Genomic DNA, 24,097 nt, shown 5'->3' with positions numbered 1-24,097 from the left:
GAGAGACAGAGAGAGAGAGAGAGAGAGAGAGAGAGAGAGAGAGAGAAAGAGAGAGAGAATTTTCTTTGTACATTTTCTAATATTTTTCGATAATTATTTAATTATTTATCTGAAAAATGTAACTCATTTAAAACTGAAAATGTATTACTTCCAAAAGATGTGGAAGTCTTTCGGTCATAGAACGCTTCAGCAAGGGCAACCCTGTGGGATTATGGGGGATTACTGGTTTGTCTGTCAGTCCCAAAAATAGCGGCATACTCATAAATCTCAGAAAAGGGGATAGTGTGGCAATCTGTTTGTAGATGCTGTTTCTAAACAAACGCAAATGGAATGAAGAGTCAAGATTTATGGATTTGGAAAGGGTATTTCCAGGCCAGATGTTCAGATACTGGGAACAAACATCATCTTTATGTGCAAGAACAAACCAAAACTTCAGCGTCAGATTTGCAAAACATGAAATGAACAGAACAAATAAATTAACTGTGCTGTTTTAAGTGGTGTTACTATAGAACTATTTCTATTGCTACTAAAAACACAGATTCTGTCAGCAGCTGAGATCTTATGATATTAATATGATATTCAAATGAATTAAATCATTATACAAACAAAGCTGTTAAAACTGCTGATAGAGTGCCATCTTGTGGCACGTCCAGAATGAATAGGTCATTTTTAGTGGTGTTTGAGAAGCCGAGCATCACCAGTAGCCTACTATTGTTTTGAAACTTCAGATCCTGAAAATCATGACTGGGGTCTTTTGACGCCCTAATCAACTACTTAGCAATATTTTGTCAACCATTCAGACCTTATCAACAGCGTAGCAATGTACTAAAAGCCTCAGAAGACCATTGTAACTGCATAGCAAAACCTTTGCAACCACCCACAACACTAGTATTGTGTCAGCAGGTTTTGCACAGGAAACAGCTTTCATGCTTTCTTGATCTGATTATAGATTTGACATGTTTTTGTACTGAAATGAAAATCAATCTGAGCGGACGCTGCCGACTGCTAATAGAGGAAAAGCATCATTAATGTCACTCAGTTTACTGGGAAAAGTAGCACCTGATGTTCTTGAATAGTTGCCATGACGATGGCTAAACAATTAGACTGTCCACTGTGAAGCAGGTTCATGGTTTCTATTAACAACAGACACATGAGCAATGAAACAGCTCCATGTGTGCAATAAAATAAAAAAAAATATATATAATATAAACTGAATGAATAAAATGAAATAAATGAAAAAGTTGAAAAATAGAATAGAGTAAAAATAAATAATAAAAACATTAAACAAAAAATAAAATAGAAAAAGTTAAAGAACAATAAAATACAGTAAAAATCAAATTAACAAAACAGAATACAATAAAATAATTTAAAGAAAATTAAAACAGTAAAAAATAAAAACAAAATAAATAAAATAATAATAGATAAAATAAAAAACTAAATGAATAAAATAAAATAAACAACATTAAAAACAGAATGAATAAAATAAAACGAAAATGTTGAATACAATAGAATAGAATAAAAACAAATAATAGCATTGAATAAAAAATAAAATAGAATAAAATCAAATAAACCATTAAACAATACAGTAAAAAGATCAAACGAAATAAAACACAATACCATAAAATAGAATTGAATATGAAATAAAATTAAACAAAAAATAAAATAAAAGAAAGAAAGAAAAATAAAACAGTAAAAAAAATTAAAAAAATAAAAAATAAATTAAATAATAAAACAAAAATAAAATGATAAATAATGAAATAAAACATACTTTCTAGTATTCCATTTCAACACTTCCATCTATCAAGCAAAATTTTTCTGATAAATGACTAATAAACTAATAAAATCATTGTAATTAACATGCTGCAACATGGAAGGCCTGAAAGGTCAACCAGTCATCGGTTTGGTTAATATATTAGAGACATTCATTAGATTAATAAATTACATATGCACAGTTATTTCTTAGTCCTTAAACAGGACTCGTCTGACCATGTACTTCCAGCTTTTACACATGTAACATTTCAGTTCTAGCTTTGAAATATTTCTACTTTACATAACTCTAGACACCAGAACACCTAATATCATCACAACCAAAACCAACTCGTTTACTATCCCCCCCCCACCATTTTTATGCGATTATTGCGTGGTGGTAAAGTGCTGAGTTAGTCGCTGCAGTAATCAGATGCACTCGGTCTGTGGGAGCCGTAATCTGGAAGTTCACTGTGAGTTTAGTCCAACCTGTGCGAGACTCATACGCAGCGTTTCTTTATTCCACTGGTTGCCATGGAGATGGCATTGCTCAAGTGCACTGAAACTACGGCATCTCACCTTCCAATCAACCTGACGACAGTTCTTTCACATATGTAAAGTAGCTACTATTTCAGATCCACCGCACCACGTAAACACCATTATTTCAAAGGTATGATGAAAAAAGACAGTACATACAGCTGTCGCTTCCTGTTTGGTACAAGCAACGAAAAGCATTTTAAAGTGCTGCCATCTGCATGTCCTTGAGTTCTGAGACATTACACATGCGACAAATGCTGTACAAACCACAGATGAAGGCATCCGGAAGTACAGTTTAATGGTGCAGTGTCCCTGTGAAACTCAAGATCAATACACTGAAGCAATACTTAAACGAACTAACAACATTAATGATGCGTTACAAGCTGCAAAATTAATTAATGGATTAATTGCAATAATTAAGCCCCAAAATCAAAACATAAAATAACTTACTACGTTAAATTAAGTTTACAGTAGTTTTGCATTAATAAAATGAAGCACAGTTGCACTGTTGTTTTGAAATATTGTATTATTTTATATGGCAATCAATCAAGCACATCTATCTATCTATCATGTTAAAAACATACACACACACATGTATGGTTTGTTAGAATTGTACAATATTTGGCCGAGATACAACTATTTGATAATCTGGAATCTGAGGGTGCAAAAAAATCTAAATATTGAGAAAATCGCTTTTAAAGTTGTCCAAATGAAGTTCTTAGCAATGTATATTACTAATCAAAAATTAAGTTTTGATATATTTACGGTAGGAAATTTACAAAATATCTTCATGGAACATGATCTTTACTTAATATCCTAATGATTTTTGGCATGAAAGAAAAATCAATAATTTTGACCCATACAATGTATTTTTGGCTATTGCTACAAATATACCCCAGCAACTTAAGACTGCTTTTGTGGTCCAGGGTCACATATACAGTACATATACATATATACATACACAAACAAACAAAACATACACAATAAAAAAAATTAAAAATAAACAAAAAAATAAATAAAAATAAAATAAAATAGTCTCTGGACAGGTTTTGATGAATTCACTCTTGTGGTAGCAAGCCATTTAATCTTGCTTGAGATTAAATTGCTTCTAAATCAATTCTCTGAAACTCTGAAAGGGTCCAAATGTGTACCTGAAGTTCCTGAGAATCAGGGTTATTTTGAGTCTTGATGTTTTCCTGCTCTCTCTCTCTCTCTCCCACCTGCCTGTTTCTCTCTCAGCATGTGAATCAAGCACCTCTCATTGTCGCTTAGATCTGATCAACGTCATGCCTGCAATGCAAGCACAGTCAAACACATTAACACTACAGACAGACGGGCAGCTGTGACACTGGCAAAACATCACTGACTCAAGTCTACGTTTCTGATTACACGGTAAGAACAAAATTTATTTTTTCTCTTCTTTATCCATTTACTTCTGCATTAACACTGCAAGTCTGTAGTATTTGACATTAAACGATGAAACGAGCAGCTTCTGATAATCATACTTAATTTTTACCATATGCAAACTGAAGACAGAACATATTCTACTCCCATGTCACGAAGTTTACATTCTTTGCTTTGCTTAAAGCGTCGTTAGATGTATTTTCTTGTGTTTCACTGGTTCAGTTGGCACAGAGCAGAGAGCGCTTTGAACCACAGTACCTTGTTTAGAATAGAAACACTTTGCGACCTCTTCAAAATCTCAAGTGCATACTGAATATGCCGTCTCATACATCATCTTTCCATGTACATTACAAAAGCTTGAAGAATTGAAGCAAATGGCATGGAGTCATTTTCTGATTTGTTTGTGCAAAACAGCTGGACAGGACTTTAAGTGCATAAGTGGAGCTTCCGTACCTGCTCCCAGTAGAATTGAGCAGCTCGGCAGAACATCGCTGACAGGGTAGAAGTCACAGCTACTCAAAAGCAATCGTCATTTCCTCCATGGTAACAGCGTGCGAGCTGCTCATGACAACTTGTTCAAACCCTTGTTTTCACATAGAGGAAATGCAATTGGTATTTGGATAGTCAGTACTGATGTTGTTTCACTGGCAGACAGAGAGCTGTGGCTTTGATTTCAACATCTGCAGCATGCAACATGATTAAAGTCCACATTAAATGACATTTGCAAGCATTTTGCTTCTGTAACCTGAAACTCGATATTTGACGAGTAAAGGAGCACAAGACACAAGAATCAGCAGAAAAGGACAGTCATTTGAGAAGCAAAGTAAAGCAATGTATTTTGGTGAAAGATCGCAAAAACTACAGAAATTATCTCTGAAATAACACCAGGAATGTTTTCCAAGAAAACACTATTTCAGTTTTTCTACTTCAAAATGTCACATTTAATTGCATTTCTCTGTAATAAATTGTGAAATTTACCAGCATTTTTTTTTCTAGTGCAAAATGGGTCAGTTTTGATTTCATAAGGCATCTGGTGAAATTTGGTAAAATATAGAAATTATCTTTGAAATACACAGCATTTTTTTTGAGGTTGTAAATAAAGATTGGAGCAAGTTTTACAAGAAAATACTATTTCAGTCTTTCTACTTCAAAATTTCATGTTTAATTCAATGTTACTTGCCATTTCTTTGCAACTATTTGTGACATTTACATTTAATTGTTTCTACACCATTTAGAACTGTAAACAATAACACCAGGAATGTCCGAATGTGCATTCGAAATGAGTCCATCATGTTGAAATTGACATGCAAATTAAAAAAATACATATGAAAATGTCTCATTCGGAGTTGAGAAGCATGAAGTTAGCAAAAACAAACAACTACAAATGCTTTGGCAAAAGTAACTTATAATAAATGCAAGGAGACTTCTTTATAATGCATTGCTTAGATGTAGGACGAAGCTAACTGAATACAGTATCCATACCTTCTTTACATAAGCACATACCGTCTCTCCAATTGACTTAAAAGCTATTCAAGAGCACTTTATAAACCTCAATCAGAGGCATGATGTTCTGCAGACGTGTCTGAGAAAGTAACACCAAGGACAGCAAACACAATCGCCTTTAGAAAGATGCTGTTCCTAAAGAAAGCGCGAGGAAGGCCAAGCTTTGCGCTCATGCTGAAAAGGACAGGCAGCGCTAAGAATGTTGTCTGGCAGTAATGGCAAACAATAAAGCCAAGGTCTCTGCTTCGGTTTATTGAATTTAGCTTTTCAGAAAAAAAATTGCTTGAGAGGGAGAGCTGTAATTCTACAAAAAAGGAGCTTGTTGCTGAGCAGAACTGAATAAAGAAACACAGAAAGAGCGAAAGTGCATTTGGCTCTGTTTTATCATCTTGCAGCATTTGTGTGCAACCAATCAAGCATCTAATAACGAGCCGAACACAATAGGATCATTCAAAGCTACACGAGACTTCCATTGTGTAGATGCAATGTGTGTAATTTGCCATAAGAAGAGCTGGACCGTCTTCCATACATCCCTTGCGACAAATACCTAACATTATTCCCCTCTTCACAGGCTTTGTCATGGCAGCATACGTGATCCCCGTCAGGTGCGAGTCTCAGTGAAAGAGGTGAAGATGGAAGGTCCACAAGTTGTCAACACTGATGGCAACTCCTTGCTTAAGGCCGTCTATCTAAGTCGTCTCCGTCTCACACGGCTTCTCCTGGAAGGCGGCGCTTATATCAATCAGAGTAATGAGTGTGGCGAAACACCCTTGATGGTCGCCTGCAGGAGCAGGCATATGGACCACCAAAGTGTCTCGAAGGTGAAGATGGTTGGGTACCTGCTTGAAAGTGGTGCTGATCCGAACATCCAAGACAAGAATGGGAAGACGGCTCTAATGCACGCCTGTCTGGAGCAAGCCGGTCCTGAGGTGGTGGTGCTGCTCTTGGGTAGCGGGGCGGATCCGTGTCTTGAGGACCACACCGGTTCTTCGGCTCTGATATACGCCATCAATGCCAGCGATGAAGAAACTCTTAAAATCTTGATGGATGCCTGCAAAGCCAGAGGAAAAGAAGTCATCATCATCACCCCTGACAAACTTGCATGCGGAAGGCAAACGGCTAAACAGTACCTACCTATTCCTTCGCTTGCAATGGTGGAACAATGGAGTTCCACAATTGTTCCCTGTGCTTCTCCATCTGATATTCTCCTCAGTACCTCTCCACAGGGGACTCTTTCTTCTAGTCCTACAGAGCACATGTTTTCCTTCCAGGACCTCCAAAGTATGACCAATTCCCAGCCAACTTCTCCATCCCACCAGGTTCCCCTGGTAAACAGTCGGTTGAGCAAAATCCACAATCTCCAAAGATTACACTCTGAGCCTTGGCTGAAGATCCCACAGTCTTTCTTGGCCCAACAGCATGTCAAAAGCACCTCCGCTACGGAGGAACTCCCGGACATCACACCCGAAGAGGAAATTACTTTCAGAATGAACAGATTGGCTTTTGATAACACGCCACTATCGCGGCATTGCAGTGTTGATGTGAAAGAAGCCAACTCTTTGAGTCAAACTCTACGGCAAGGAAGCAACGGTTTAAGACCGGAAGGAGCACTGTGCCGAAACATGTCCTTTGATAGCTTATCATCCCTGCACTCTTTATCCCATCCCAATCTTCACTGCAAAAGCAGTGCAGAAGCTTTACCGGCTGAGAAGGATCCGGACAAATCCCTGCCAAATTTGGCCGTGTCCAGTCTCCGTAACATCATTCAGAGAAGGAAACTAGGAATGGACCACTACAGCTCCGATTCCCAACTATCGGTGAGCCTCGCCAACTCTTCAGAAGCCCGTAAAGGACAGTTAGAGAAGAGAAAACTTGCTAACTCGCGTTCTCCTACTTTGGTGGGCTCCAGGGAGTCTCTTGAGAATGCTTCGTTGATGCACTTGCACAGGAGGAATCCCATCAGCTACGAGCGCCGAGGCTCCGGGGCGCTTTTGGATCCCATCTCCCATCCTCGAGCTGGTTTCCTCCCTCCGCTGAACCAGCATGCACCAATCCCAAACATCACCGGAAGTGGCAACCCAAGCAGCATCAGCTCCAGCAACAAAGCAGTTTGTGGCGTAGCAGCAGGGACAAAGCCCTGCATTCCCTCGGCTCCTGCGGGTTTTCCAAAGGATCTCAAGACCAAGAGGATGCTGATGAGAAGACACTCCATGCAAACCGAGCAGCTCAAGTGACATGGTGACTTCACAAACATTTTTGGACACTGAATGGTTGCAACTGTTATAAACGGTAACAATGGCATCGATTTGCACTGACACCAAATGATTGCTGGTCCCTGAAACTGAACAAATAGCATCTATACTTTTCAGTCTAATCAAAAACAAAAAAATGTAACCATGCATCCTTAAGGTGAAGTCACATTTACTACTGCTCTGTGAAACTTCATGGACAAAATCCAGTCATTCCAATAGGAATCGGCGTGTGAGCTTCACGTGAGGGCGGAAGTTGGTTACGTACAGTAAATCTGCTTGGTTTGAAAGTGATTTCTGTGTTAAGCAGTGCTTCATGCATCTCTATGCTATTGACAATGGACCTTTTATTTGCCTGTGAAATTTCACAAATGTGGCCGCACCTTTACAGTCAAAGATGACTTAACAGGAACAATTGGTTATAAATGTGGATAGAGCTTCAATAGCTAAGAAAACAGGATACAAAAACATTTAAATGACCTGTAGGTTCAAAATACCATTCAACTCGTGGTTAAGACATTACTGGCATTGAAATTCAGCTTGCCAACATACAAATTCATTCATAATACATTTGAGTCATTGTGTATGGAACATACCTTTGCTTGTGTGTTGTGTTTGATGTTCACAATGTCTTTTAAAAATAAAACTATTACAACAGAACTATAACGCGAGCAGTAAATTTGCAGCAAATCCCTCACCCATTTAGAAAATCTCACTTCATCTAAATGGCAAAACAAAAGGCTGTTAGAAACATGTCATAAATGAGCATGAGACAAAAAATTTGTATATTTATCAAAATTTTATTCTACATGAGATACATATTAGAAATGAATGTTGTTTTGAAGAACATCCTTAGGTCCCATACCAGATAATTCATCAAATAAATCTGGTTTTCATGAATAAATAGATATACATGATGCAAACTGGTACATCTTAACAGCTTTTTGTAAAGCATAAAAATACTTTAATTGTGATGATTTAATTAATCAGTAACAGTGAGAAAATAATTTAACTCCCAAAATATTCCACAAAGCCCAAATAAGGATCTGAGATGTCTATAAAATGCTCAACTCATTTCACAGACATTTAATCTCAACAATCATGTGTATCTTAAGAACATTTGTATTTGGTTTGTGACAGAATTATAGAAGCCTTCAGATTATTTAAATATACCAGTCAATATATCAAATAAACTGATTCATCACTGTTTATGTTGTATTTTATCACCATGAAGAAAAACTGAATAAAAAATAAGAAACAATCACTCGTCCTGTATTTCCTTTCACCAACCACAGTAAAAGTGCATTTTGCAAATTAATGAATTTAGATTTTTGTTAAGCTGCAGCATTTAAAAAGTAATGATTTCATAAACTTGGCATCAATATAATCACAATTCATTTGAGGGAAAAAAGCTTTGTTTTGCAGGTTTAAGGTACATTTTAAGCTGAATGTAAAATTGTAGGATCACAGTCAAGTGAAAGAACTCAAGGTTATTGCATTTATAAAATGGCTACTTAATTCAGAAACACCATCCAGCATATTTCATAAGGAAAGCGTTTTCATAATTCTTCAATCTGTCAAACAGTTACAGATATTTTAATGTCTGGAGTATATTGAGGACATTTGGCAGCCTTGTTAACTCGTATCATGGTGGGTTGACAAATTTTTAAAAATGAAAAAACATGGAAAGTGTTCAGATGTGTTGATTTTTTTTTTCAGGCCAACATTCAAAGCTCTAAGGATTCTTCAATTCCTGGCTGGTTACACCAACAACACATTTGTAGTGTAAACAGATGGGGCTGTTTTTCATTTTGTCCAGTAAAATGAACTAATAGTAAAATAAAGCCATTTAAAGATCTCAATAAATGACCTTTTGTTTAATTAATGCAGTAGTGTGAAAATAATTATATAAATGTTAAAGCAAATCTTTTCATAGAAATCATCCTATCATCCTTTACTCTGAACTTTTCTGGTAAATATAATATGTGGTTTGAAACAATGCTTTCACAAGAATTTCATTAGCTTTTTTGGGGTTATAATTGCAGTACGTGTAATAATTTGTAATTTCAATGCCCTATCAAAAATATCACCTTTAATCAACACATGAACTGTCTGTTCCAAAAATAGTATTTAAGCTTAATAAAAGCTTAATCGAATTAGCAGATGATTTCATCTATATGTTTTAAACAATCAAACCGAGGCGTATTTTACCCTCTGTGTATTTTACAGATTGAGAAAAATTACTAATCATAAAATGCAGTACTTAAAAAAAAAAAGTACAATAAGCATTACATAAAACGTTCATATGGATTCTTAAGTCCACATGAAGCTACTTCATATGGTAACAGTAAATTATGATGGATGGGAAAAAAAGATTGCAGATTCCAGCTCAGAAAAAAACAGACATAAAGAAACAGCACTTCATATGCTCGGTTGCCATGTGTGTAATCAAGTAACGATTATAATTACCAGTATATCTGACATCATAGTCATACATAAACAATTCTGTTCGCGTTCAAACTAACATTCGTCGATCAGCATCCAACAATCAGACCCTGGAAACACGACTGAAGAAGCAAAGCTCAGCAAAGTTCTCACGTTTTTATTTTTGTTGCTGATCCAAGACCTCTTTCTTTATTCTAAAGGATCGCTAATATAGTGCCACTTCAGTGAAGTGCTTTTCCTCTAAAATGCATCAAACTCTCCATACCTTGTCAGAGATCAGATACGGAGTCTGTCTATCTGCATCTGTGATTCATTGGTACCGATCGTGAAGGTCTGACAGGTTGCCTGTGGCTGGAAAGTTTGTAAGTCACCAGTGTTCAAATGCTCAGTGAGATGTAGAAGAAAAACTCCATGTCCACGGCCTGATGGGGGACGCAGGAGCTTCCTCCGTGGATAACAGGAATTAGAGCCCCGTCCAGATCGTTCATATACTTCTGAGGCAGGAGGTGGCCACCAGAGCCAGCCTGATACTCAACCTATAAAAATACAACGAGTGATTCTGCTAAATATTGTGATTTTAAATGTGATTAAAAAAAGGCTCCAGGTTTGCTGTGCTTGTTTAAAGGGCTGCATAAAATATATATAAGTAGTAGTCAATATTTGGAAGTGGATGAAAAAAGTTCATCAAAGTTGTCCCAAGACAAGAACGCATTTTTGGTTTTAGGTTTTAGGACAACTTTGATGAAAGGTTTAGACCCACTTCAAATGTTGACTACTGTATATGAAAAAAAGGGCTGCATAATTTGACCCAAAAGTTTGTGATTATATATGAACATAACTTATATGATTATTTTTAGTATTAACATTACATTAAATATATTACACTGAACAAAATTATAAACGCAACACTTTTGTTTTTGCCCCCATTTTTCATGAGCTGAACTCAAAGATCTAAGACTTTTTCTATGTACACAAAAGGCCTATTTCTCTCAAATATTGTTCACAAATCTGTCTAAATCTGTGTTAGTGACTGACCTCCTCTGATGTTAATAAAGCTTGCATATGGATCCGCACGTCTCACGTCTTCTCAGCCCCGTAACATCAGCATCTTGATATGCCACACCTGTGAGGTTGATGGATTATCTCGGCAAAGGAGAAGTGCTCACTAACACAGATTTAGACAGATTTGTGAACAATATTTGAGAGAAATAGGCCTTTTGTGTACATAGAAAAAGTCTTAGATCTTTGAGTTCAGCTCATGAAAAATGGGGGCAAAAACGAAAGTGTTGCGTTTATAATTTTGTTCAGTGTACATAAAATATCAAACAAATTAGAAATATTATTATTGAAATATTTCACTGTTGCAATACTAATATATTAACAATTATACATTTTTATAATTATAAATGTTAAAATTTAACATTAGTAATATTTATTAAAATCTTTTGAGCAACTACTGATAATTAAGAAATTTAAACTAGCCATAAATTAGTATTGCAATTTTACAAGACTAGATAGATAGATAGATAGATAGATAGAATATATAAATCTATATAATTTAATATAAGAAAAAAAAACATACTTTCAATGAACTTTAATTCTGTAAATTACCTGTATTTGTTTAAGTTATTATTACTTAATCAAAACAACCCAACTGCAGTTTCATTGATATTACTTGGAATACATAAAAAAAACGTGATTTCTGAAAAAAATTTAATAAAAATGGAGTTATCGGTTTTTGCAAACGAACTCTTATATATATGGCTAGCTCTAATTTCTTAATTTTCAAAGCTCAAACTTTTATTTTGCTGGATGAGCCACAGGAAGCCCTTAAAGCTGCTCTTTTGTTGACAACAATTTTGATCTTATATTATAAAATGAGCAGGTTTTAGCCTGGGAAGTTGTTGTTTAGTCAACACTGCTGTGTAATTTAGCACCCAAAATAATTTACCATGTCTGAGTCGGTGGAGACCCGGAGTGCGAGAGAGTTGAACCCATTCGCCACGAGCACAGAGAGGTGCGGGCAGAGGGCGGCGCAGCTGGCGGTGGCGATCTCTCTCTGAAACTGAGCCGATGACGTGAAGACGGCAGACAGAGAGACGTCTGAAGACTTCAGCACATAGAAGACCTGATGGGAGATGGGACATGAAGCAGAGATTACATCAATAAAATCCCTTCTTTTGCAGGCATCATGCCGTACTCACCTCAGTACACCTGATGGTTCGGCCGTCCATCTCAAACTCTGAGTCTTGCTGGATCTTGACGCTGGACACTCCCTCTAGAGACTTGCCATCCACCGGACTGGTGACTCTGCAAACATGCAAACACGTTACACGTTATACTGTCTTAGGGGAATTAAATTTGGCCTGACACAGCATCTTAACAGTCAAAGGAAGCTGAAGGAATGAATATTAAATAATGCCTAATTAATGCAGAAAACATTTTCAAGGTCACTGGCATCAGCAGCCAAACAGATCAATAGTGATTTATCATTCAGTAAAGTGGTTATTCAGTACAGTATTGGCATACTGAACCTCCACAAGAAAGAATCTGGTGAGAACATGCACTACTGGTCAAAAGATTGGAATAATTAGGATTTTTTTTATAAGTCTCTTCTGCTCACCTATGCTGCATTTATTTGATAAAAATACTGAAATATTATTACAATTTAAAAGAACTGTTTTCTATTTGTATATATTGATGAAAATAATGTTAAACAGCAAATTCAGCAAATTAGCATATCAGAATGATTTCTGAAGGATCACGTGGCCTTCCACATTTGCTGTTAATGTTTCCTATGCACTACTGGTCAAAAGATTGGAATAATTAGGATTTTTTTTATAAGTCTCTTCTGCTCACCTATGCTGCATTTATTTGATAAAAATACTGAAATATTATTACAATTTAAAAGAACTTTTTTCTATTTGTATATATTGATGAAAATAATGTTAAAGTACGTATGTGCATTTATATATACATATAAATATATACAGTACACACACATACATTATGTAAACAAACTTTGATTTTGGATGCGATTAATCGCAATTAATTGACTTGACAGCCCTTGTATTATGTAATATTTTTGTGCATATAAATAAAAATTATTAAATATATATTTTTTCTTTGTGTTAATTCAGTCAAAATCACTGGGAAAAACATGCCTCGATTACTTTTCACTTGATTTTTAGATTTTCATTTAATATCTACTTGACTACAATGGCTTGAAATGATTGAAATGTTGGTCCCTCTGATTGAAAAATAAAATACTTTTAAGACAATCAAGAGAAAACACTAAGTTTTTTAAGCTTTTTTAGCTATAGAAGTGACTAACTAATCTCTTTACATTTCAAAATTATATTAAAATAGAAACGTTATTTTAAATTGTAAAAATATTGCTGTTTTGACCATATTTTTGATCAAATAAATGCATCCTTGATGAGCATAAGAGTCTTCTTTTAAAAACAATGAATCTTAACTACTCCAAACTTTTGATAGTGTAAATGTATATGATAAATTGCTGGTACCCAGTGTTGACAGGTGTGGTCCAGTCGACCCAGCGTACATTCACATTTTCTCGTGTCTCTTCCGAATCTGCCTTTCCACAGGGGATCTGGAAGTCGGTCTGGTCCCTGAGGGCCTGTCGCAAACCCTCCATGGTCTCCGGAGGGATTTGCACCATTAACCCATCTAAAGATGAAGAGGGACGGCGTGATGATTAAACGTTTTGACCTGAGGAAGTGTTTGAAAGTGATTTGTGTGACAGCATTACCTTCCACAATGCTGCATTTGGCAATGAATCCTGATGAGGCTTTCAGAGCACCGTTAAAAACCACAAAACTAGCTCCAGTCACTGCAAATGAAAGATGGGGTCCGGTGAGACATCCACTTATCATATTACATAACAAATGTTACACAACAAACAACTTAAAGAGTGATTTCACACTAAAACTTTTGGTGCTGACCAAAGTACATTTGAAAGTTTGGTTTTCCTAAAGATTTTGATAATATTAAATAGTCTTGCGATCATTCCTCGTCTTGCAACATGCAACTATCACAACATAAAGATGTTTTAATATCACCTCAGATTTAAAATGTTATTGTTGGTAAGTTTAAATAATTATCTAAATATTTTTGTGCATATAAAAGCAATAAAAAAAAAATTTCATGTTAATTACAACGGCTTGAAATTATTGAAATGTTGGTCCCTCTGATTGAAAAATAAAATCCTTTTAAGACATTCAAGAGAAAACACTAAGTTTTTAAAGCTTTTTAGCTATAGCAGTGACTAACTAACCTCTCCTGGTTTTTCCTGGTATACTGTTGGCTTGCGTCTGGTAGCTTCCGTCCTCGTTCTGCAGGCAAACCAAGTGAGAATCGGCCTCAGTGCTGAAACAGGCACCGAAACTGATCACATGCTCATTAGAGGAGTTCACCACCTTCAGCATCTACAACAGCCAGAACAAAACAACACGTTCAACAACACAATAACACTGAAGCCTGACTGCTACACAATTTAAACATAACTCTGACCTGATTAAACCCGGACTTGGGAATGTCGATGTAGCTGTTGCCCATCTCCATGTGCACTCTCAGATTTTCCACCACCGGTAAACTGTACTGATAGTTCCTCAGATCCTGTGTTAGAATCAGCAAATCACAAGAATGAAGGTGGATAACAAGGATTTGGCATTACAAGGCCTAAAGTTAAAGGAATAGTTCACCCAAAATTGCCAATTTGCTGAAAACAAACACGTAGCTTTTTCAGCTAAGATGTTAACTGATGGACTGGAGTGGTGTGGATTACTTGTGGATTATTATGATGTTTTTATCAGCTGTTTGGTCTCTCATTCTGACGGCACCCATTCACTGCAGAGCATCCATTGGTGAGCAAGTGATGTAATGCTAAACTTCTCCAAATATGTTCTAATGAAGACACAAACTCATCTACAAATTGGATGGTCTGAGGGTGAGCACATTTTCAGCAAAATGTCATTTGTGGGTGAACTATTCCTATAATAATACAGGTGTGTCATGTGTATTATGTAATGTTATTTTTGTCCATATAATTAAAAATAGCTAACAGGGGCAAAAAATTCCTTGATTATTGTACAACTTAATTATTAGTTTTTGCCTTGAATATTTTTAATGTTGGTTCGCTGCTTGAAAAAAATCTTTTTAAGCCATAAATAAACAAAGGATTTTGGGTTACAGGGCCAAAAGTTTGATAACATGTTTACATTCACCATCATACTAAAATGGATCTGCAAAGTAGAATAACCGGTAATATAAGCCAATTTAGATGCAAAATAAACTTAATTTGCAGAGATGCACCACATTTTTCCATGCCTGCATCCAGAAAAGTGGCCATAAGTGTACTTGAAAGCACTATAGTTAGAATGGGGACCAAAGAAGCTCTTTAATTCTCAGAAATCAAGAGTGGCTCAGAGCTGAAGTACACACTGAGAGGTCTTGGGTTTGAGTCTTGAGCGCTCTCTAATCTCCTTCATTATCTGTCCTGAGCTGAACCCGAGACTCTGATTAGAAAGGTGGAAAAACAGCTTAACCAAACCATCTCCGATTTAAAACCCTTTAGGGGGAAATGACTCACATATTACAACATTTTTAATTGAAACCACATTAAACCTAAAATTTAGATATTGTGTATAAGGTTAGTAACAAATAGTCTGCATTATGATCTTGGCCTTAACTGCATATCTTTCATCTTTGAGAACCATTAAGCCACAAACAGCTTTAAACATCATCTTTTAAAGGTTCAAAGGGTTTTTTTTTAAAGAAAGAAATGTGTTTATTCAGCAAGGATGCATTAAATTGCTAAAAAAAAAATGACAGTAAAACATTTATAATGTTACAAAAGATTTACATTTCAAATAAATGAAATAGCACAGCTGTTTTCAACATTGACAATAATCAGAAATGTTTCTTGAGCAGCAAATCAATATATTAGAATGATTTCTGAGGGATCATGTGACACTTGGCTTTGCATCAATGTAATGTATATGTATGGACAATGTACAATGCATCAATGCAAAATTTACAACTATTTAACATTAAAAAATCTTACCAACCCCAAACTTTTGAACACCAGTGTACATCTTTGAACAATGCATTGCAAATTTATATGAATAAGTTCAATACTCGAGGGTTAAATGTGAACACGTACTGTGAGCAGATTCATGATGGTGTGTCCCGTCTCTTTAAAAACTGAGTCACGGAAACGCACGCTCACCAAAGTGCAGGGATACACTGTAAAAACAAACACCACATGACTGGAGGAGACGGTACTATGAGCTAATATTATATCTCTTAAAAACAATATTTTAATAAAAACAGAGTCTTCTCTAGTGTACTAAAGGATGTTTTAATGAGGGCTCACCATTGTATTGCACCCCCAGAGCAAGCAGCAGTCGGAGGGGAAACACTTTAGCCCAGGGAACCTCTAGTTTCTGAATCAAAACACCACAGAGGAACGAGACCTGCGGCAGAGCAAGACCATCCAGTGGCTGAAAGGTTGGAGTGAAGAACAGGACGCCCCCGTGGTCTTTACTGCCCAGGAAACTGTCAGTGAACGTCACGTTTCCAAGGTGCTCGATGAACTTCCCTTTGGTGGGAAAAATAAGAAAAACACTATAAATATCACTCAATTACATTCTGAATATTTAGTGTTTTTATTAAACAGATAAAATATCATGCAACAAAATAAGCCTTAAAACTAAATATTTCTGCTGGTATAAATCTATTTTGATACTAATTTATCAGTACAGTAGTAAAACAAAACTTTAAAACTTTATTTAGTCAGAAAGAGGATGGAATATGGACATGAAAAAGCAAATTATGACGGTTTTGTCTCCCCTTTAAGGCAAGACACTACCGATGAATAGGGTAATAATTTAACTAACATATCACCATACATCTTCAATTAACTGATTACATTAAGAATCGCAAACATGTTTTGGTATGGTATGTTTAAATATGCAAATGATGCATTAACTAATGAAATATGCACTAATTTGCATGCATTTCTAGAAACAGACATTCCGGAACAGGTTGTGTCAGAGGGGATTTAAGATTTTTATTATCAAAAATGTTGTTTAGGACAAATTCATGAAACTTTAACAATTTAGTCAATACATAAATATACATGTGTGCGTGTGTGTATATATATATATATACAATATACAATACACACAATATAAATATACAATATATACACAATAGAATTTCCCCCCAAAAATGCATTTTTATTTATTTTATTTTTTGTCAAAAAGTGCTGCAGTACAGAAATTGTACTGTATTAATTAAAACATGGATAAAAAAAATATTTGTAAGAGTTGTAAGATATTCCTTAATAATAATAATGATATTACTACTACTACTACTACTACTAATAATAATAATAATTCAAAATAATACTATAATAAGTTGTATTATTGTTATTATTAATATTATTTTTACTTTGAGAAGTACATCATTCTAGAAAAAAATAAATACTGTCAACAGCCAGAAAAAAATTCACCATGGTTTTAGCAATAAAATGTATAAAAACTGTAAAGTTTGGTGTATGTCAGCGCGGCTGAAGTGGAGCAAAAAGTCATTTTGAGAAAACAGCCTTTAAAGATATGGATTGTAATTTAAATGTAGAGACACAAATAGACAAACTACAATAAAATTAACACTTAAAAGTTATTTTGGATGTTTTCTTTCCACTAGTCTAAAACATCACGTCATGAAAAGCCAAAAAGCCCAAGATCTCAAAACCAAGCAGTGCATGAAAGCACAATGTTTTTGCCTGTACTGTGAAGTGTTTTGTATGACGTACCTTTCTGTGCATCCTGGTATAAACTAACGTACAGGTTGAATACGTCTCTAGGCAGGCTGTTCTCCTCTGGGAGACACTCAATTATAAACACCAGCTCCTTCTGGCCCACTCCCTGAAGACCGTTAGAGCTCAGACACCAGCACCTCTTCCCACCATCTTCAACACAAACAAAGAGAAGGCAATGAAGTTTATCAAATGAACAAGCTGGACATGATCACATATTTTCATCAGATTGAGATCCCGTAACATACATGTGACGATCTTGACGTTCACCAGTAAATTGGCGTTGAGCACAAAGGTCAGAGGTTGTGGGCCTCCCTCTTCCAACAGCAGCAATATTTGGCAAGCAGCAGGACGTTCCTCAACTAATACATCTGCAATGCAATGACAGAAAAACAGCAAAAAGACAGCAACAGCAAAATGACTATTGTGAGGTCACAAAATACCCAAAATGGCAGCAGCTTCAGTTAAAGGTAGTAAGGTAGCTACACATTTAAATGACATTTTATACTCAATCAGGATATTAACTGACTTCTATAAGTAAATAGTATTTTGCTGTCATCTACAAAGCCACACATGGACCCATTCTGGCATTGCAATAGACAAATTTCTGAGCCTGAGGGCATGAAATGCTCAAAATTTCTCACCAAATAGTCCAATGTATTATTAAAGCAATAAGATTCTGGCTAAAAATCACCTGTTTAGTAGGGTTTGACAATATTGCCAAAAAATATTATCACAACATTTCCCCCCCCACCATATCATTCAATATTGATTTATCACAACATTAATTTCATACCATTAATGGGGAAGAAAATGAATTCCACATATTTGCTAGACCTCGAGAATAAATCTGAATATAATTGATTTATTTAGAAGTAAACTACAGAATAATCTACCTTTTATTCATTTATAAATATTTTTCCCCAAATTTTGCGTTTCTGTTTCATCAAAAAAAAAGAGGTCTAAAGAAGCAAATTCTTAAAACTTTAACAAATAAACAAAAATATAACAACTAATTTCCAGCAAAAATATGTTATTTTATGTCAAACTTTTTTTTGGTCAAATAAAGCGCAGAAATTTTATACTGTATTAATTAAAACATGGATGACAAAATCTTAGTTGTATGATACTCCTTAAAATAATAATAATAATAATAATATTAATGATAATAATAATTCAAAGTAATGTTTTATTGTTGTATTATTATCATTTTTACTTTGAGAGAAGTACATTTTACTATATAACAGCTATATATTTTTGTAATAATTTCTTCAAATTAAACCATACTTTTATTCTGGTGGGTCATTGCGAAGACCTTTGAGTTTGTGTGTGTATCTGACACTAGTTTTTCTCAAATGAAATGATGGCGAAAGTGACAGCTCTGGAGATGAAGTACATGAGTTCATGTTCAAGTTTATTTTCGATATTGTGCATTTGTTTTTTTTGATAAATATTGATGTTGACTTATAGCCCAATCAAAATGAGACTACCCTCTAGTTTAAGCCTTTGAAAGTGCTCACCCCCATCTTCCTCCTCTCCTGTGGTAATGAGCAGTGGAGGCAGACCTTCATCATCCTCCGGCACCAGACTGACCGCTCTCTGCACACAGCTGCCCACCGCACAGAGCAGGCCGTAGTCCCACGGGCCTCTGAGGGGCGGGCGGCTCACCTCGGCAGCGCTGTCAGAACTTCCTCCGGCGCTCTCATCACACTCACCAGGCAATTTACCATCAGGCTGAAAGGCAGCAAATCAGTTAATGACTTCAGTTGTCATTATCAGTTCTCTCCAGCATCAGTTAAGAGGATTTAGCCATCTCACCCCTGGCGGGTCTGGCGTTACTGGGCTTGACTCCTGAGAGGATCTCCGGGTCTGTACGGACAGTTTGGTGGTGTCGGCGACTTCACCGTTCGGCAGGATACCATCAGCAAACCACACATGCTTCTGCTCACGTGGAAAACCTACGAGAACACATGGAGAAACAAAAACAGCAACTCGTTAGGATAAGGCTTGAAACAGGGTTATTTTTGTTAACTAAAACTAAAATAGTTAGTTGCCAATGCATCAATTCTTATTTTATTTCAGTTTAACTTAAAGTGCTAAAAATAACTAAAATTTAAATAAAAATGAATAACTATATAGAAATAAAAAAATGACAAAAACAAAACACATTTACTAAAACTTTAAAATTGAAATGAAAACAAAATATAAAAACAAAATCTGATTTAAAATATTAATAAAACTATAATAGTATATCAATGACACTAAAATAACACTGACTTGAAATAGGTGTATCAAATAAAATGTCCATGATATTTGGTGTGATGAAGAGGAAACAATTTTTTTTCTGTTTTCTATTTTTTCTACACTAATTACAATACCATTTAACATTTTGGGTTTTGTTTGGGTCAAATGTTTGATCAAAAATACACTAGAAATTGTGAAATATTATTACAATTTAAAATCACCTTTTTTTTTTTTTTTTATATATTGTAAAATGCCATTTATTCCTGTGATCAAAGCTGAATTTTCAGCATCATTACTCCAGTCTTCAGTGTCACATGATCCTTCAGAAATCACTCTAATATGCTGATTTGCTGCTCAAGAAACATTCCTTATTATCATCAATGTTGAAAACAGTTGTGCTGCTTCATATTTTTGTGGAAACTGTGATACATTTTATTTTTTAGGATTCTTTGATGAACAAAAAGTTCAAAAGAACAGAATTTATTGGAAATAGAAATCTTTTGTAATGTTTTAAATGTCTATAAATGCCACTTTTGATCAATTTAATACATACTTGCTGAATAGAAATATTCATTAAAAATCGTACTGACCCAAAACTTTTACATAGTAGTGTACCTAGTCTAGCACACTATATGATACGTAGTGCATGCAAATTTGGGACGCAGTCACTCTTTCATTCATGAAGTAATTATATTAAGTGGAAGTCACTGTGTTTTATAGCCATAAGAGCTATAACTCTGGCTCAGAGTGCAGTGCGTACCGTCATTACCGGGGTGTTTGAGGACAGACACGGGGACCATGACGGTGGGTGGGGGAGAGTTGAGGGTGCCGGCGGCGCGGGCCTGCTGCATGGGCGGTATGGTGGAGCAGTACTCTGATGGGATGTTGGGATTGGGACTGGGCCCAGTAGGGCTCATCATTCTCTCATGGGCTTGAGCTGCACACAAACACACAAAATCAGCCATTCCTAAATCAGTCTTTACAGTGTGGTGAATGAAAGGTCATGCTGGGACAGAGAATGAGAGAGAGAAAGGAACACTAGGTAAATGTTTTAGAAATGTATGAGGTTTCTCATTAAAGGTTGTACACAACTTTAGTTAACATTAAGATTAAATTAAAATTAAGGCAATATAATTAATACTTTTGTAAAATATACTACTTCATATCTGACTTTACTTGACTTTTCGAATTATGTAATGAAAGAAATCTAATATGCAACTATCCAATCAAAGTCTCATCCTAAATTATTTCAAAATTAATATTGTTTTACTCACACATACATACTCGCACAAAAAAGGAGTTTATAATTCAGCCAAAAATTCAGTCATCATTTACTCATCCTCAAGTTTTATGACTTTTTTCTTCTGTTGAACACAAAAACAGAGATTTAGCCCAAAAAGTTCCAAAAAATAAGTAGTTATAAGTAGACGTGTGTGCTGTCGTCCATATCTTTGTAAATATTTACTGAAAACCCTGCCCTCCACTGCAGCAGAGTGAATACGTTTCAATCTGTTCCTCACACATCTAACTTCTGGATGACTTTCAATAGCACACTGGCAAGTATGAAATACTTCTATGGTGCTTTTCAGAGATCGACAACCTCTGGTTTATATGCTTTAATTTTATGGAAAGAAAAGCGACAATGTTCTGCTTTTTGTATTCAATAAAAGAAAAAGTCATATGGCTTCAGAACAACATGAGTTAATGATGACAATTTTCATTTTGGGGTGAACTGCCACTTCAAATGTCAAATATATTTATAATACACTACCATTCAAAAGTTTAGGGTGAGTAAGATTTTGTTTTTAAAGAAATAAATACCTTTATTCAGCATTGACTAACTGTTCAAAAGCGACAGTATATTTAAAACGTCACAAAAGATTTCTATTTCAAATACATGCTGTTCTTTTGAACTTTCTATTCATCAAATAATCCGGAAAAATAAAATGTATCACTGTTCCCAGAAAAATATGAAGCAGCACAACTGTTTTCAACATTGATAATAATCAGAAATGTTTCTTGAGCAGCAAATCAGCATATTAGAATAATTTCTTAAGAATCATGTGACACTGAACACTGGAGTAATGATGATGAAAATCCAGATTTGATCACAGCAACAAATTACATCTAAAAACATATTCACATAAAAAAACAGTTATTTTAAATTGCAATAATATTTTACAATTGTACAGTTTTTAATGGTGTCTGATCAAATAAATGCAGCCTTGGTGAGCAGTAGAGACTTTTTTGAAAAACATCTTAAAGACTGCAAGCTTTTGAATGGTAGTGTATATAATGTACACTAAAATATTTTGTTAGAAATATCTATTGTCAAGTTGTTGACCTGTGGTACAAACCTCAATCAGCTGAGTCATATTCTAATAAATCAAACATTTACAAGCAAGCGCACTGAGCGTCAATCACAGCACTGTTGTAATTAAAGTGATGGGCAATGAGCCACCAAACCGAACTCAAGAAATAGGACGTCCAGTGCAGCCACAGCCCAGTGTGCTGACACCTCCTCCAGCCGTGAGTGCATTATGTTGATTAAGGCTCATAGATGCTCATCGACCTGATTACACTGGCACTGCCTGTGACACCCGCAAACATGTCAGCTAGAAGCACGAAAGCCGAATATGCTGGCTCACTGTGAAAACGGCTACGACCACAAGACAGATGGGAACTGTGAAGCCAAGAACCAGCAGGACGGAACGTCCTTCAGCATGTGGAAATTCACAAAAGACGGTGCAAAAAAGTTACAAACTTAAATAGTTAACCAAATTAAATGATCAATTACACTTTGAGCCTCAAGAGGGCTCGATTTCGATTCAGTTCAGTGAGCTTACCTCATCCTAAATTAACTCTCTTCCAGGTTAATCACGGGTTGCCTGTTAGTCTCCCAGGACCGCGTTAGTGTGCGCCGAGCGACGGAGGAAGTGTCCGCCTTGCCGTTAAGCGAGAGAGAGTCCGCGAGTGAATGAGATGGAGGGCGCATCCTTGAGCCTCTCTCATCCCAGACAGGGCGCAGCTCACTTCCGCAAGCTCACACTGAGTTGTCGTCTGTCCTGGACCAGGCGAACGTCTCTGGCTGCGAGTGCAAGCTCAGTCCGTCCGTCTCACACACGCACAGAGGTCGTATTAAATGGCTGCCCTGGGCTGAGAGTGGTGACAAACGCTCCTCGCCTGAAGACGAGATGTGTGTGTGTGTTTATGTGTGTGTCTAACTCTATTCCTCAACCCAGAGAGTGAATGAGAGAGAGTGTCACGAATACTGCACCAGGTGGGTCCTATACCACACACACACACACAAACACACACTCAAGGACATGCACCAGTGCCCTGGCTCCACCCAGCCCTGCACCAAACCCAGCGAGAACCCTCGCAGCACTGACGCTCTGTGATGAATGTCCTTTTTAATGTGCAAATGGACCGCACGCTCGGCCACACACCGCGTGCCAGCCTATTTTTATAGACCGGCCAAGACAAAAAAAATTAAATAAAACCTTGATCTTCTCCATTAAATCAGCCCTTGAAACATAAAAGAGCTTCAGATGTTTGGTCCACAAAAAAGTTGAACACAAATTAAAAGGATACGGAAACTAAAGGAAAGGAAACTAAAAAAGTAGTAAAGCTTAAATTAAATAAAATACACTTATGAGATTAAGAACATAAAAATGCTGCCTTGGCAACTAAGTGAAATAAATTTAAGTCCTAAAATTACTTAAACTGAAATAAAAAAATATTTAAAAACTAATAGAAATTGGGGCGGGACGTTTAGGTGGTTTAGCGAATCACAACACACTGGGCCAGCTAACCAATCTGAGCCCATCACGTATTTCTGAGGGAGGGGCTTCATAAAACCAGAAAATGATCAGCGTGTTTATAGGAGAAGGGACAGAGCGGTGTAGAATAATGGTAAATTATGTGAAAAATAATGCGTTTTTTAAAAAACGAAGCATTAACACATGTTAGACTGCACCCCAATAAACACAGTCAAGCCTAGAAAAAAACAGTCAACCACCCCTTTAACAGAACTTTGTGAGATCGCATTAAGCTAAGATTAGCTTGTTAATAATTATAGCCTAAAGCAGGGGTGCCCAAACTTGGTCCTGGAGGGCGGGGGTCC

General features: G+C 36.1%; 2 protein-coding genes across 4 annotated transcripts in view; one reads left to right on the top strand and one right to left on the bottom strand.

Annotated features, from left to right (window-relative positions):
• Positions 1–3,563: 3,563 nt before the first annotated feature.
• On the top strand, positions 3,564–7,743 carry LOC107751757 (ankyrin repeat domain-containing protein 34B-like). The gene is made up of 2 exons (XM_016567526.1): positions 3,564–3,675; positions 5,762–7,743. Exon 2 carries the CDS (start codon positions 5,823–5,825, stop codon positions 7,422–7,424), a length of 1,602 nt encoding a protein of 533 aa, XP_016423012.1. The 5' UTR covers positions 3,564–3,675; positions 5,762–5,822; the 3' UTR covers positions 7,425–7,743.
• Positions 7,744–8,245: 502 nt separating this feature from the next.
• The window catches only part of LOC107751709 (zinc finger FYVE domain-containing protein 16-like), a 25,314-nt gene continuing 9,462 nt past the window's right edge, over positions 8,246–24,097 (bottom strand). Inside the window, exons 5-18 of one of the 3 annotated variants that reach the window (XM_016567466.1) lie at positions 20,732–20,908; positions 19,546–19,685; positions 19,248–19,461; positions 17,976–18,098; positions 17,725–17,880; positions 16,282–16,506; positions 16,069–16,151; positions 14,418–14,522; positions 14,182–14,332; positions 13,657–13,737; positions 13,412–13,574; positions 12,089–12,194; positions 11,836–12,012; positions 8,247–10,420 (exon numbers count right to left, since the gene is read on the bottom strand). In XM_016567466.1, coding sequence (XP_016422952.1) covers positions 10,262–10,420; positions 11,836–12,012; positions 12,089–12,194; positions 13,412–13,574; positions 13,657–13,737; positions 14,182–14,332; positions 14,418–14,522; positions 16,069–16,151; positions 16,282–16,506; positions 17,725–17,880; positions 17,976–18,098; positions 19,248–19,461; positions 19,546–19,685; positions 20,732–20,908 — 2,060 coding nt within the window. In that variant the 3' untranslated portion in view covers positions 8,247–10,261. Of the gene's footprint in view, positions 10,421–11,835; positions 12,013–12,088; positions 12,195–13,411; positions 13,575–13,656; positions 13,738–14,181; positions 14,333–14,417; positions 14,523–16,068; positions 16,152–16,281; positions 16,507–17,724; positions 17,881–17,975; positions 18,099–19,247; positions 19,462–19,545; positions 19,686–20,731; positions 20,909–24,097 lie in introns of all 3 variants that reach the window. The other 2 variants (XM_016567473.1, XM_016567478.1) reach the window with 2 other exon arrangements.

The sequence above is a fragment of the Sinocyclocheilus rhinocerous genome, unplaced genomic scaffold, assembly GCF_001515625.1.
Source record: "Sinocyclocheilus rhinocerous isolate Xijiao unplaced genomic scaffold, SAMN03320098_v1.1 scaffold2207, whole genome shotgun sequence".
Lineage (NCBI taxonomy): Eukaryota > Metazoa > Chordata > Actinopteri > Cypriniformes > Cyprinidae > Sinocyclocheilus > Sinocyclocheilus rhinocerous.
The sequence above is the reverse complement of the archived record's forward strand: the minus strand, read 5'-3'. Positions and strand labels throughout refer to the sequence as shown.